This window comes from Geotrypetes seraphini, chromosome 3, assembly GCF_902459505.1.
Source record: "Geotrypetes seraphini chromosome 3, aGeoSer1.1, whole genome shotgun sequence".
In the NCBI taxonomy this organism is placed as follows: domain Eukaryota; kingdom Metazoa; phylum Chordata; class Amphibia; order Gymnophiona; family Dermophiidae; genus Geotrypetes; species Geotrypetes seraphini.
This window is the reverse complement of record NC_047086.1, coordinates 403,823,934-403,840,095: the sequence shown is the minus strand read 5'-3', so window position 1 is coordinate 403,840,095 and position 16,162 is coordinate 403,823,934. Positions and strand designations below refer to the sequence as shown.

General features: G+C 48.7%; 1 protein-coding gene across 2 annotated transcripts in view; it reads left to right on the top strand.

Moving 5' to 3' along the window:
• The window catches only part of TMEM63B (transmembrane protein 63B), a 162,364-nt gene extending 150,023 nt beyond the window's left edge, over positions 1 to 12,341 (top strand). For both annotated transcript variants that reach the window (XM_033937151.1, XM_033937152.1), the window contains exons 21-24: positions 2,610 to 2,777; positions 3,378 to 3,493; positions 9,559 to 9,639; positions 11,110 to 12,341. In XM_033937151.1, coding sequence (XP_033793042.1) covers positions 2,610 to 2,777; positions 3,378 to 3,493; positions 9,559 to 9,639; positions 11,110 to 11,268 — 524 coding nt within the window. In that variant the 3' untranslated portion in view covers positions 11,269 to 12,341. The remainder of the gene's footprint in view (positions 1 to 2,609; positions 2,778 to 3,377; positions 3,494 to 9,558; positions 9,640 to 11,109) is intronic.
• The last annotated feature ends 3,821 nt before the right edge of the window (positions 12,342 to 16,162 follow it).

Sequence of the window (16,162 nt, the reverse complement as noted above, 5' to 3'; positions counted from 1 at the left end):
ACATGTACAAATGATCATGCTAGTTAAGTTTTACAGACTGAAGAGCAGGGGAAGGAGTAAGGTGACAGAACAAACAGCAGTAGAATCAGTTCACAGCATGAAGACAGAGAAGCGAGGGAGGCAAATCAGCCAGCAAAAGGAATAGAGAAACAACAGAGAGGAAACAAGAAAAGAGACATCAGTGACAGGTAAAGCATAGATCTGTAGAAAGGACGAAGGGGAATATGCCTGCTCAGGTTCTCTACTACAAGCAGTTTGGATTTGTATGCTGCTTCCAAAACATCTTGGACACGTGGAGGGGCATAATTTAAAAAAAAAAAAGTGCAAGTCCCCTTTTGGCCTAGGCCCTAAATGCTGAAAGTAGAAGCAGAGAAAATGTCCATTCTCAAAAAAAAAACATCCAAAAGGAGGTGGTTGGTTTTTTTTTTTTATAATGGTATGCCTCTACGTTCAGATGTTTAAACGGCCAGACCACCACTACGTCTACACTAACAACATATAAACAAAAAAAACAAAAAAAAAAAAGCCTAAGTCCCAAACGCCCAACACAAGAGTTTTTTGGCGAAGGAGGGGCCAGTCCTTCACCTAAAAGCTGGATTCTGTGACCAGTGTCTGTCAAAAAGAACACCAGTTACAGACACCTCCCCCCCCCCCCCAGACACAATTGGGGCAGGAGGGAGCCCCGGTGACACCCCCCTCAGAATGGCGGGCCTTAGGGCCAGATTGGCCCAGGTGCCTCAAGCTCCGCCCACAGGTGGGGCCTTAGGCACCTGGGCTAACCGGAATTGGCCCAGTTGCCTTGGGCCCCTCCTGTGGGCGGGACCATAGGCACGAGCTGGGTCGCAATCCTCACTTCAAAGTGTCACAGTTTGGGGGGGGTAGCCGATCGCCATCACAGCAGGAGAGATGAGCCATCTCTCCTGCCGCGATGGTTGCAATGGGGAGTGGGCAGGTTGCCGGGGCCACTGAGCTCATCGTGGCAACCGCGATCAGCTCAGAAGCCCCTTTTTTGGCACTTATACCTGTTTTAACTTGGTCTAAGTCAAAACGTATAAGTGCCGACTAGGCAGCCTGTTTTTGGTTTTGGTTATACCTGCTGTACGCCTATATCTAGGTCGGCCCACCTCCCGCCCTTTCCCCTCCTCTAAAAACGCCTCTTTCCTCTTTATGCATTTAGAGGCAGGGGAAAGGCCTAAGCTGGTTTTAGATACGTCTAAAACCAGCTTTGATTAGGGGTACTTGGACGATCAGGCTTTTTGATCGTCCAAGTACCCATTTAGGCCACTTTTTAGATGTTTTAAAAAAATTTATTATGAGCCCCTTAGGTTTTTGAGAAAGTTTGTCATGCTAGGTCACTGACTCAGAAAAGGTACTGCAGTGCAGAGAAACCTGGCTGTATGTTCTGGTTCTGCTCCCTGAATCCACTGGGGGAGGGGGGAGTTAAGGTCATGGTTAAGGGTGATATCTGGTACTTGAATTTAAAGGCTGTCATTCAGGGAGGTTCTGGAAGGATCCTGCTGCATGACTCCTGGCCTCAAGATCATTGCCACAAAGACCAGAAAAGGAGCAGCAAGACGGGTGACCAGGGGTGGGGTGTTGAGATAGGAGAGCAACTCATGGTTTCAGGAGCCTAGCCTAGCTTCTGACTGATCTGGAAGAAAAAGGAGAAAGGGCGTACTGGGCTCTCTGAGGCCTGTGACGCCAGGGTAATTTGAAAGGTTAGAAACAGCAGCATCTGTTAGAACAACTAATAGATTTTATCAGAGTTTTGTAGTAACTGTCTTTAACTTATGATAGCATGTACAGATAGGACAGAGCAAGTGCCTCTTGTGATGAATAGAAAGTCACAATTTGTTTTTGATGAAAAATAACCATGGTAAGTTCATTAAAGATGTACAGTGGTATCTCGGTTTATGAGTGCACCAGTTTGCGAGGGTTTTGCAAGACGAGCAAAACATTTGCAAAATCGGTGCCTCGGAAACTGAGCAGGGCTCAATTTACGAGCGCACCCCCCCCCCCCCCCCTCTCCGATGCAATCAGGCACTCCCCTGCCGCTTCTTACAGTCATCTGGGCACCGGCACGTCCTGTGCTTGGTGCCGGTGCCCGAAGATCGGCCTCCTCTTCTGGGCCTTGAGCATCTGCGCATGCTCAAGGCCTGCGAGTTCACGTTCTGGGGAAACTCGCTTTGATAAACGAGCATTTTGGATTATGAGCATGGTCATGGAATGGATTATGCTTGTATTCCAAGGTACCACTGTATTTCCTAAGCTTCTTCAACATGAGGGCACATATGCAATAGCCTCATTTGAAGACAAAGCTAAGATTCCAGTTGCCTTCTGTATATGTAAGAGCTCTGGGTTCGTCTGACGTTCCTTCAAACTGTTCATGGTGTCTGGCGCTAGCAGGAGCTTCCACACCCTCCTCAGTCTGACTGTGAGATAGCCAGAGGAGCCTTCTCGTTCAGGGACCAGACAGAGCCTCTTGTTTTCTCTTGCAACAGCTCTTCTGCTTGAGAGGCCACTGAGCCACTTTGTGGACTCAGGGTAATGTGGTCCATGGGAGGTTTGTTGCCGGAACTGGACTGATGATTGCTCTCTGCCTCTCCTAGGCTTGATGTACATGCTCCTCAAACACCTGGTGGACAGGTATAACCTGTATTACGCTTACCTGCCGGCAAAACTGGATAAGAAGATCCACTCGGGAGCAGTGAACCAGGTGGTGGCAGCTCCCATCCTCTGCCTCTTCTGGCTTCTCTTCTTCTCCACATTGCGCACAGGTGAGGATGAGAGGGGAAAGCGGGAAGGAAAAACCCTGAACCTTTTATGAAGAGTGGCCTGCAAACCTGAGGAAAATAAAAATATCAGTATATAATATGTAAACCAGCTTCTTATTTTAAAAAAAAAATAATTTATATTCCGCATATCCTAGAATTCTATGCGGATTACAAATTATTCAGGTCCTCAAGCATTTTTCCCTAACTGTCCCGGTGGGCTCCCACTCTATCTAATGTACCTTGGGCAATGAGGATTAAGTGACTTGCCCAGAGTCACAAGGAGCAGCGTGGGATTCGAACCCACAACCTCAGGGCGCCGAGACTGTAGCTCTAACCGCTGCACCACACACTCCCTTTGAATGTAGCAATAGAAGGCAGTTATATCAAGTCCCATCCCCTTTCCCTTTTCCCAGGAGGAGTTAGAGGACACCGTCCAGTAGTAAAATATATCCTAGCCATACCTAGCTCCATATTTGGTGAGATTGTCACTAGCAACCATGTGAAATATTTACAGCGTGTAAATACTTCTGTGCTCCCTCTGACACTAAATGGACAATTTCCAGCAGACAATCATGAATGTGTTTCCTTTCTGTCGTCTTGCAGGATTCCTGGCTCCAACATCTATGTTCACCTTTGTGGTCCTGGTGATCACAATCTCTGTTTGTCTGTGTCACATCTGCTTTGGACACTTTAAATACCTCAGTGCTCACAACTATAAGGTAACCCACATATGTGTGTTTATTTTTTTTTTTTAATTTTTTTGGGGAGTGGAGAGGGGGCAGAATGTTGTAAGTGGGCCTGATCCAAATGTTCAAATGCTTACCAGGTAAATTCAGCCTCCATTAAGCACATCCTCCGTGTTACTGGAATGGCTGCTCTCTAGAGTGTGGGCATCAATCCCCGGACACAGCCTTCCTAAGGGCATGGCACCCCTCCTCCTCTTTGCCCTCTCCCCACACCTCTCCTTTTTTACTTCCCCGGTGCAAGTTGCTGCCTGCATCGACATTGGCGCTCTCACCTAGGAAGTGACATCAAAGGATAAGCCAACGCCGATGTGGGCATGCTGCTCACGCCAGCGAAGTTAAAAAGGTGCATGGAAGGGGAAGGGGTGCCGCTCACCCTTACTACGCCTTTAAGTTCTGTAATCTTTTCCAGCAGTGAACAGGTTAACTGAGTAGGACACTTATCAGAACATGGGCTGCTGTGCCTGGTACTGTTCATGAACACACCTCCATTTCTGAAAGTTGAGGAGTACAGTACTCCCCTGAAATTCGCAGGGGTTCCGTTTCATGAGCACCCGCAAATTTCGAAAAACTGCAAATGCGGTTTAGGATCAGAGGCGGGAGAGGGCTGCAGGGGCGGCAGGTGCTAAAAAAACCAATATTTAGGCAGTTTGGCTGTGCAGAAGGCTGATTGGCTGACCGGGGGGAGAGGAGGAGGAATCGGCTGTGCAGAAGGCTGATTCACGGACTCAAGTCATTCCCTGTATTTTATGACTGGAAGAGGCAGTCAGAAAATACTGTGAATAATTGAGTTCGCGAACCGCGAATTTGTGGGTGTCTATTGTATAGAGAAGGGATTTCTGGGCTTAGCCCACATCTTTTTCAGTTGTAGCTCAATGGGAGTTTCATTCAAATAGAGCACTTGTTACTTTTCACAGAAAAATAAAAAAGGGAAAGAGAAAGTTAGAAGAATACCCAGCGCAATCCTAGACTCCAGCAGACCAATTAAAGGCACTTCAGGGATCAAGCATAGGACATTTTAAAATGCCTTTCCTCTCCCCAGGGAGATTAAGCATCGATCTGGAGGTAGTCATGTTTCTGCTTAGCTCCATTGCAGCCTTGGCTCCTCATCACTATCTAAGCGTAAAGAACGAGAGAGTTGCCATCCCTCTACTCTGGGCCCTACTTTTGGAACCTCTAAACATCACTGGAGTAAGCAAACAATTCCCACGGTATCAAAGATAAGGAGAAAGTCAGACAATGGCAAACGGAAAAGGAACAGCACCTCAAAAACTGTCAATGCAGAGAAGAAATCCTACTCAGATGAGGATCTTTCCCCAAGGGGTCGCCAGAGGAATCCCACCACCATGCTTGCCTTGCTGAGAGTATCTAGTTCATCCTCCCATGTCAGCTGTACACAGCATTACTCATATGTTCAAGGCATATAAAGGAATCGAGACATGCAGGTCCGTGTCTCTCAAGTTTCACAATCTGCTGTTCTAAAATACAGGAAACAGGCCACTTATGCCCTGGGTGCTTATAACATAAATATCTGATCCCATACTGGGTTCCTACAATCTTCATGACTACCCCATCTTTCTGCTGTGGCTGTGGCCTTTGAGGAAAGCTTCTGGTCACATCCTAAAACCTCACCTTTCAGCTACTCCAGACCTCAGACTCTCTTCCTATGGGGAAAATGGCTTTTTGAAAAAATATGTTAACCTCTAGGCAACCACTCAAAATAGGCTCACATTACATTTATAGACCCACCCACCAATCATCTACAATACATTCTGTCTTTTACCCAACCAAATCCTACCAAAGCTCTGTAACCCAAACTAAGCCACAACAATCACTGAAGAATACATTGCCTTCATAATATGAATGTCAGATTCTCTGCCCTCCTACATTTAGCCAATTACTCTCCTTGCCAAAATGTTCTCCTCCATCCCAGTCATTACAAGCCAGGGTAGATATAGTGACTTCTCTCGCCTTCTCCATAGTAATTCCTTACCACCCAGACCCATCACTCACACCCACTAACCTCAAAATGGCAAAGACACCATACTAAATGGCATCCTCGCCAGCAGTAACTGGGACATCTTCCTAATTACCGAAACCTGGCTCAAAGATAATGACAGAGTAGAGAGCTGCACGGGAACGGGACGACGGGCATCCCGTGGGTTCCCCCTTCGGGTCACAGGGATCCCGTGGGGACGCCCCCTAGGGTCGCGGGAATCCCGTGGGGACGCCCCCTAGGGTCGCGGGGATCCCGTGGGGACACCTCCGAGGATCGTGGAGTTCCTGCGGGGCTGGATGTACTCAGTCGCGTGGCTCTTCTTCTCTCTACCTGCTCTGCTTGCAGCACAGAGCCGAACGGAAGTCTTCCCTACGTCAGCGCTGATGTCGGGAAGACTTCCGTTCAGCTCTATGCTGCAGGCAGGGCAGGTAAGGAGACGGAGAGTAGCCTCGTGGTTCGAGTGGCTACCAAGGGAGTGGGTGGTCCGCCCCGGATGCAGCATAGCCGGCCAGGTCCCCTTACTTTTGTGGCGCTTCCCTGACTGACCGACAACAGCCGGTCTGGCAATCCTCCCTGCCCTGTAGTCGCGAATCTAAATTACCTTCTTACAGCAGCTGTAAGAAGGTAATTTAGATTCACGGTTAAGGGCAGGGAGGTTTGTCGGACCGGGGCTGTTGTCGGTCGGTCGGTCGGGGAAGCACCACAAAAGTAAGGGGACCTGGCCGGCTGTGCTGCACCCGGGGCGGGAGAGAAGGAGGGGGGAGAAGGACGCTGAAAACACTGGAGAAGACAAAGGGGTGGAGAAGGACGCTGAAAGGCCATGGGGAAGACGGGCCGGAGGGGGGGGGAGGACTCTGAAAGCACTTGTGGAAGACAAAGGGGTGGAGAAGGACGCTGAAAGGCCATGGGAAGGGCGGGGGGGGGAAGGACTCTGAAAACACTTGTGGAAGACAGAGGGGGGAGAAGGATGCTGAAAGCACATGGGGAAGACAAAGGGGTGGAGAAGGACGCTGAAAGGCCATGGGAAGGGTGGGGGGGAAGGACTCTGAAAGCACTTGTGAAAGACAGAGGGGGGAGAAGGATGCTGAAAGCACATGGGGAAGACAAAGGGGTGGAGAAGGACGCTGAAAGGCCATGGGGAAGACAGAGAGGGAGAAGGATGCTGAAAGGACATGGGGAAGCAGAGGGGGGAGAAGGATGCTGAAAGCACATGGGGAAGATGGGGGGGAGAAGGACGCTGAAAGGAAATGGGGAAGAGAGAGTAGGGAGAAAACGCTGGCAGAGAAGAAGACAGATGCCAGACTATGGGGGGAGCGGAGGGAAGAAGATGGGTGCCAGACCAATTTGGAAGGGGGAAGAAAGGGAGGGGCACAGTAACAAAGCAAATGGAAGATGCAGAAGGAAGAGAGACAGTGGATGGAAGGAATTGAATGAGAACATGAGGAAAGCAGAAACCAGGAAACAAAGATAGGAAAAGAATTCTATTTCTTTTTTTTTTTTTTTTTGCTTCAGGATAATATATATTAGTATAAAGTATATTAGTTGTGTTGATAAAAATTTATAAACATTAAAGGCTCTGGTAGAAACCCGTTTACAAAGTATGTATTCTTCCCAATTAATATTTCCAAATTAATAAAGTCTTTTTGCTTATTTGTAAATGGGTTTCTACCAGAGCCTTTAATTCAGTAGCATAATTAAATAACTATTTCTGAAGTTTATAGGGACGGGTGGGGACGGAGGGGATTCCTCGCAGGGACGGGTGGGGACGGAGGGATTTCTCACGGGGACGGGTGGGATTCCTCATGGGGATGGGTGGGATTTCTGTCCCCGCGCAACTCTCTATGACAGAGCTGCTTTGGTTATGCTTTGCCTACCAGGATATAAAGCGATAGCCTGTTCACACACCGACACTAGAGGCGGAGGTGTAGCCACCATCCTCCAGTCCAGCCTCAACCCAAGACTGATAGACACCATCACATTAGACGTGCTAGAGCACCTCATCTTCTTGGTGGGTCACAACAGTGACCTAACCTTCGCCTTGATATACAGAGCACCGCACTCTCCAGTGGTCATCTTAGATGACCTGCTATCTGTACTTAGCAAACTGGTCATCATACTAGGAGACTTTAACTTCCAGCAAATGGTCCACTCACCGACTCACTCTGCTGGCTGCATCCTAGACCTAATGGTGGAATTCTGTATGTCATATGTATAAAATGGAAAGAACATTAGCAATACAGAGGATATTTTGGTAAATTTCAGGAGGTTTAGGGACCATTAACAGACTTTTGTAATGAGCAATAAACATTTTCCCATAATAAGATAATTGAAATGAAGGAATGGGTGGGTGGGTGGGGTGGTATTTGATATTTTATTAAATCATCATATAATGTATAAAATAATACATGAATATTTTTGATGTATTAGGGATGGAAAGGGTGGTTAAATTTCATGATTTTCAGATGATATAGCAAATCAAGGGATGTTTTACAATTTAAATGTTATTTCCTGTTACACTTGATGTAAGTTATAAAAACGAATAAAAAATTTAAAATGGCAAAAAGACAGCTCACCACACAAACCTGGTCTGATCACCATTTTATCACATTCAACCACATCTACGCAACAAATCAACTGTCAACCAGGAAACAACCCCAGCTTAAGAAGATATGCAACACTTTCAACTTACAGGATCTCTCCTCAGGCCTTTCCAACCTAGTGGGAACATCAAAACTAGAGAATGACAAGGTGACAAAATTCATCACCGTTCCTGTCCCCGCGGGAAACCATCTTCATGTCATTCTTTAAGGAGAGAGGGAAAAATCAGAGTATGAATGGCCACAACCACTGACCCTCAAGCCTTGCACTGAAGAATGCTGGTATAGAAGGACTGAGGTTGAAATAGACACTAGAAAATGACATGGGATTATTTCCCGCGGTTATCCGCGGGGACGGGGACGGTGATGAATTTTGTCACCGTGTCATTCTCTAATCAAAACCCAACTCTAAATCTGTTCACGAGGCAGCTGTGGACTGGCACACTGAGGTAAAAACCCTATATGGAGAGCTAGTGCCAGTCAAAGAGATCAAATACTGTCCCCACAAACACTCCTTTCCCTGGTTTACTGACAACTTTAGAACTAAGGAAATGGTACAAATCCAGATTTAGCAGTGGCAAGTTCAAATGGAAGGAACTACATGAAGAATATAAAAAAGCCACCCTAGAGGCCAAAAAGAAGTACTGCTCTAAACAACTATTAAAAATACCCAACAGATCAAAAAACCTTTTCGGATTAACAAAAAAAAAAATACAACATCGCAAGAAGACAACCAACACCTCAACACCAAAGTCGACAGCGAAACACTCTCAAACTACTTCTCTGACAAAGTAAACAAAATATGGTTTCACCTCAACACTGCCATACTACAGACATCGTCCCTCTGCAACTCAGACAAAATAATTAAAACTACAACCGGTAACCTAACTCACTTTGAAACTGTCTCACACGACAACATCGCCGAATTACTGGACAGTATTTGCCCTACCGGCTCCAACCTAGAACCCTGTCTGCCACACCTGTATATCAAGTATATTGGTATTAGACCCCTAGAGGGGCATAATCAAAAGAAACGTCTTGATTTGCACGTAGGTTGCTAGTCGCTCAAAGTTGGCAGCGGCAAAATGTCCATTATTGAAAAGTGCATACAAAATGGGGGGTTTTCTTTCAAAAATTGTTTACATGTACATCCAGGCGTTTAATTGCCTGGATGTACCAAGGGATGTCTTGGGGAGTGGCAGCAGGAGGGACTGGGCACCCCTCCTTGCAGTAGTCTTCATTGGGGGGGGGATGGGTTCCCTGCCGCAGCCGCTAAACTGATCGCAACAGGGAGATTCCCTTGCTACGTTCAGCTCAGCGGCAACCCGATTCTCTAACCGGTGATTATGACATAGACGCTGGTAAGAGAATCGTGGTGTTAGGCGATTCTGTATAGGTCGCCCGTGTGTGAATCTCATTCATTGGTTGCTGTCTCTTCTCTTTAGATTGACCACACTGAAGCGGATGCAGTAGATGGAACCCAGAATGGCCGTCCAGCTGCCAACCCTTCATCTCAGAAATCCGCAGTGAGTACCAGCAGCAGCCTCCATTCTGTACGGGGGACTCGTTCTAGTGATAGCTTTCTTTTCATCCATTGACCTGGCTCTTCCAAGATCAACTTCAGTAGCTTTGTAGGGAAGTTGGTTACCAACAAGTTAATATGATACTTGCACCACGGAGTTTTAACTAATGATAAGTAAATTCAATTAAATAAGAGGCATTAGAATAGTGATTCTTAACTGGGATTACTAAAATATTGGATAGGTAACACTCACACAAAGAACAGCAAAAATATATAGACATAATATACAGGTCTTGAACTCAGCCCAGTTCACAAGCCCAAACCTGTCAACCAAATGCCACCTGGAAATAAAGATGAACAAAAATAGGGCAAATATCAAAAGAATGAGTAGAGTTATCAGAAAGGAATGACAAAAATAAAAAAATAATCACTCAAATCATTAGATGCTTGCAAGGATATACAACTGATAATGAATTTAAGTGCTCAGAGAAATGGAGGTGATAACAGGGAGAACCCAGCTGAAGTTAAGTTTGCTGTTCTCAGACCAAGTATTTAGCGGTTGTTATCTTTATAAACTTAGTAGCTTGATGCACTTAAGGCAATCGTATATAATAGTTAAAAACTTTACAGCTGGTGCTTTGAATTACGCGATGATTGGGCGGTGAGATGATAGTGTTGGGTTCTCCCTGTTATCACCTCCATTTCTCTGAGCACTTAAATTCACTATCAGTTGTATATCCTTGCAAGCATCTAATGATTTGCGTGATTATTTTTTATTTTTGTTTTACCTGGAAATAAAGGGCAGTCAGCAACCCTTTGAATCTAATCGTAGGTCCTTTATTAATTGGCCAAAGAAGAAAGCACTCTGGTAGAATCCAGCCATGTCGAAGCTGGAGAAGGGGAGTACAAGACAATGTTCTTAAAGGGAAGGCAGCATACGTGAGGGTTGGTGAGGACAAATGGCACTTCGTTAGAGGAGTGTGTTAGCATTAGAGCCTCATTTTGCATCCTTCACGTGTCCAACTTTGTTTTCTTGCTGATAAAATTCATAGGGAAGTGTTACGATTCTTAGAAGGAGAGAATTTTCTGATGATTCTTGGAGAGGGCTAGAGAGTAGGTGTGTCCTAAGGATGTAGTGGGATTCGGAGAGGAGAAGGCATTTGGGGGGAGTTATGGGGATTCTCGGGGGCAATTCTAGAAATAGTGTGTGAATTCCTGGGGAAATCTGGGAGCGATTGTTTTATTTTTACAGGAGGAATGCTGTGGAGGGCATTGGTATTCTCAGGCAGGACACTCTGCACAAGGCATTGTGATTATTGAGCGTGGTGCTCGGGGACATTGTTGGTGTTCCTACAGGGAATCAAGAGAAGGACAGTGGGATTCTCCAGTGGCGGGGTTGGGGGTGATCTAGTAAAGAGCAATGGCCAGGAATGACTAACAGGAGTGTCTGTTTTTCTGTCTGTCTCTTCTGCAGAAGTACATTGCCCAGGTACTGCAAGACTCCTCTCCAGAAAGTGATTTGGTAGATGCAGAAGGGTCTCAGGATGAGGATCTTATCAACCCCAGCAGTCTGAACGATGCAGAATTCCAATCATGTGAGGACAGTTTGATTGACAATGAGATCCACCAATAGGAGAGAAGCAGGAGGTGAATGGAGCTAGAGTGAGCAGGGTAGGGACCTGGCTCATCTCCCTCCCTCCCCTTTCTTCTCCTGCTCACTCCCTCCATGTGCTTGGACAGGCATGAACCAGAAGACAGACGGCCTTTATACTTACTAAATGCGTCTTCTAACACTAATGAGATACGCGAGAGGAGGAGGAAGGAGAGAAGACCCTCCCTGTTGAGCTAAATCTGGGAACTTAGGCTGCAGGGAGGGGAGTGACTTTGTGCGGTACTGGCTGCTGTCACAGCCCCTTCCCCTTCCTCTTTATCGAATCATGTTTTAACACTAATAACTTATGAGACATTTGACAGGGAGCATCGCAAAACAAAGCTTTAATGAAGAGGAAGTGCTTAAAACCACTACCGGGAGAAACGTTTGCATATCTCAGCAGAAGGACTGAACTGAAACCACTGGATAGCTTTCACAACTGTGCTGGTGTTCTTCCCGCCACTCTGCTTCCCTCTGACACACAATGCCCTCCTGTGTAGCTATGTGCGATGTACATGCAGCGTGCAGTCGTCTCTGTAATGTGGAAGCTGGCACCCGAATTGTAATGAGCAGGGCTCATCGTGGCGCAAGATGCTGACAAGTAACAGAAACACTCTGGGGCACAGCTGGCTTTGTTACGTAGGGGCCAGAGATATACTTAACTGTGACAGCGATTCGCTTAGTACCCAAAATATTATATGTTAACCCTGGTCTTGCTTCCCACCAAGTTTCTTTCCCTTACTAGTAAAGAGAAGAGGAAGCTACTCTGTGAACAGGCATATTGCTGAGGAAGGCTCTTTAATCTATGTGAGTTTACAGGAGCAATCTGTCAGTTTAGCTCGTTCCCTCATCCTCCGTGTCTTCTGCATCCCAGCCAGCATGAAGTTCTTTCTGTGTGACTACAAGACACCAAGATGTGGGGACTGGAAGGATGCTCAGGAGGTCAGCTTCTCTGCCTGGTGGGAGGAAAGAGGGGAGGGGTGAAATGAACTGTAATACCAGTATGTATTTTTTAACTTACTGCGTCTAGCACCATTAAAATCAAGAGTGGTGAATTGTCTCCAGGCACTTCCTCCTACCATGCCGGACAGTCAGGTAGTTATCGACCTGAGGATGAGTGCCACACTCAGTGCTTAGATTAGCTTCACTAATCCATGAGAACAGGTGTTCTGTGCAGGCTGACACAGCGAATCATGAGAGCCAGCCAGATTAGGATTTAAGATTTACCTAAAATACACATCGAATCTGAGCTGACTTCTTTATGTTTAGCCTGTAGGTCTTTTGGAGGCAATTTGCAAAATACTTGCAGAGCTTCTGGGTGTCTTGTATCCAGAGGCCTGCAAGTACTTTTTTTATTTTTTGACCTGGCCGTTTCTGGCTGATTTTCAAAGAGAAACTTTCCCCTGAGTTTCCTTTGGAGAATTGGTGCTGCTGGGGAAATGAAGTTATCCCAGGACAAGCAGGCAGCATATTCTCACATGAGGGTGACGTCATCCACGGAGCCCCGATGCGGACAGCTTTTCAAGCAAACTTGATTGAAGATTTCAAGTTTGCTAGTGCTGCACCACGCATGTGTGTGCCTTCCTGATCCACTAGAGGGTGCATACCCTCCTCATGGTCCTCAGTTCTTAGTTTTCCGCGGAGCCAGAAAGCCCTGTCTCTCTTCTCTGCGTTCTTCTAAGTGCCTTTCTAGCACCGCGACTTCTTTATTTTGTTAGGGAGTCGCTGTGCGTTTGTTGATTGATCGTGTATTTCTTTGTTTCAAAAAAAAAAAAAAAAAAGGATTTTTTATTGTGTTTCTGCTGGTTCCACCGGCAGGCCCTTCTTGGGCCTCAGCCATGCTGCTAGGCCTCATTTGGCTGCAGCTGTATTTTTTTTTTTTTTCTCTTCCCTGGCCTCTCTCTGGGCTCACCTCGTGTGAGCAGAATGGCCGGGACCCTTTTTCCTTCGTTGGAATTGGACTGAGTAGCTTCGATCCCCGGTAAGTTTTCTTTCTTTCTGTTCTTCTAGGTGCGTTACCTCGGTAACGCCGCCGGCTGAGTCTCAGGCATTCCAGACATCGAGTGCAGTCGTGCCCGCCTCTACGAGACCTTCGAAGCGTGCCTCCTTTCATGGGAATACTCATCTCGAGGTTGCCCTTTATGGAGCGCACTGCTGCACCTTTATTACCAGTTTCATTGGTACGGTGCCGACTTCTGAACCTCGATGTGCCTCGACGTCGACTGGGGCTTTTTGCCTCGACGTCGACTGGGGCTTTTTGCCTCGACCTCGACTGAGGCTTTGTGCCTCGACCTCGACTGGGGTTTTGTGCCTCGACGTCGACTCTGGCTTTGTGCCTCGATGTCGTTTGAGGCTTGGTGCCTCGACGTCGACTGCGGCTTGGTGCCTCGACGTCGACTGCGGCTTGGTGCCTCGACGCCGCCTGCGGCTTGGTGCCTCGACGCCGCCTGCGGCCCTGTGCCTCGACATAGGAGGCGGCTTGGTGCCTTGACGTCGTCTAAGGCTTTGTGCTTCAACTTTCTGCCTCGATGTCGACTGGGGCTGGGTGTCTCGACGTCGACGGATGCTTTGTACCTTCGACGTCGGCTGCGGCCGTGTGCTCTGCGTCACTTGACGCTTGTGCTTCGACGGCGCCTGAGGCTTGTGCCTCGACGTCGATTGAGGCTGGGGACCTCATTGTCGGCTGGAGATCTGTGCCTCGTCGTTGCCGGGGCTTCGTGTCTTGCCGTTGACTGGAGCTTTGTGACTTGACGTCGCTTGGGGCTTTGCCCTTTGGTTGGCGGTGGCCTTGTGTCTCGATGTCGACTGTGGCTTGGTGCCGCAACGTCGCTGGGGGCTTTTTATCTCGGCAGCGGCTGAGGCTTTGGGCCTCGGCGTCAACTGCGGGTTTGCGCCCCGTTATCGACGGGGGCTTAGTGTCTCGACGTCATCTGGGGCTCTGTGCCTCGGCATCTCCGGCTCCTGTTCGAAACGGTTCCCCGCTTTCTCTTCGGTTCATTCCGGGCAGCCGTGACGGAATCTTGTAGTATGGAGTTTGGTTGCCTGGAGGAGACTCTCTCCCTGCTCCGGCTCTATTGCTCCTGCCATGCGTTATCTCGCTTGGCGCAGAGTGTGGCTGAGGATCCGAACCTCCAGGATCGTCTCGCCACTTTTACTTGCGTGAGTTCTGCGCTTCTTGAGGCCTCTCTTGTGGTGGCCACTAACCGCCTCTCAGAACACGACCGGTCCTTCACCTATCGGGACGCCTTCAGCTGAATCCCATCTGCCTTGGTGGTTTGGACTCCTTCTTCGGAGGGGCCCTCCGGATACCTTTCTTGTGTTCTCGGCCTCCTTCGCAGCAGCCGCAATAGCTGCAGCAGCGCCGGGTTATGGTCCAGTCGCCGGCTTCGGCGACTCCTGGCCGTCTTTTTGACTATTCTCGCATAGCCTCCGGGCTGCTCTCTTTCTGGGATTCCTCCCCTCCCTTCAGGAGGGGTGTCTCCGTGTCTACGCACCGGGAGTATAGCCTCGCTTCTGTCGGTTGGGCATTCCCATCCTCCCATCTGCGTCTGGTCCAGGCCCTTCGTGACCTGCACTAGTTCTAGTCCGGGAGTGGTTCAGACTCTGCCCGCCCCAGTCTCGGGAGTCCGTCGGGGCGGACCTGGACCCAGTTTGTCTGCGCTCCTTCTTGTCTCTGCCTCAGGGGGTGGCCCTTGTTTGTTTATGCCGGAAGGTGGCCCCTCTGTCCTCGGTTCGCCTCCGGTCTTTTCTGCCTCGGCAGGCCGCCTGTCTGCGCTTGAGTCAGCTGGTGTCTCCGCAGTATTCGGCCTCGGCCGAGCTGATGCTGATCCTTTTGGGATCATGGGTCTCCACGGTTCATGTCCCGATGTTCGCCTGGTTTCATCTTCGTGTTCCCCGCTGGACCCGAGCATCTCGGTGGTGGCAGGATCGGGATCCCGCTTCCAAGCACATTGTGGTGCCTCCCTCCTTGACACGCTTGTTTCGTTGGTGGGCCACCTCTTCGTATCCCCGCATCAGAAGGTTCTGCCGATGGACTCCTCGGCATAGGCTTAGGGGTGCACCTCGACGGCCTTCGGACTCAGGGTCTTTGGTCGGGTGCGGGCCGTCGCAGCCGCATCAATCTGCTGGAGCTCCGGGCCATTTATAATGCCGGGGTGGATTTTCATTATTGGTTGCAAGATTGCGGGGTCCTGGTGCGTCCCGACATCCCGGTGGCGATGTATTCTGTGACCAAGCCAGGGTGTACAGGTTCTCTGTTACTTTGCAGGGGAGCCCTTCGTCATTGGCAGGGGGCGTTACACCACTACTTATTTCTTCAGGCAGTGTATTTCCGGGGCGAGCAGCATTGTCTGGTGGACACGTTGAGTCGCCCTTCTCGGCCGCATGAATGGTCGCTCCATTCTCAGACTCTGCGGCATGTGGTTGTTCGGTGGGGAACCCCACAGGTAGTTCTGTTCACTTCGCCCCTCACTCACTGGTTGCCTCGATATTGCTCGAGGATGTTCTCCCGGGTTCGCATCGAGGTGGATGCTTTCCTTCTCGATTGGATGGGCAGGTTCCTCTATGCGTTCCCTCCCTTTACTCTGATTCTCAGATCTTTGATGCACCTCCTGTTGGGCTGCGCCACCATGATCTTGCTGGCTCCTCTGTGGCCCTGACAGCTGTGGTTCTCCCTGCTCCTTCAGCGTGTCAGGGAGCCTCTGCTTCTACCTATGTTCCCTTCTCTGCTGTCTCAGTGTTGAGGTTTCTGTTGCCTCCCAATCTGCAGTCTCTACACTTATCAGCTTGGTTCCTCGCAACGTGCCTCCCTCCTTCTGTTTCTCTCAGTCGGTGGGGATATTCTCGAGGCTTCTTGTATGGGCTCCACTCAGCAATG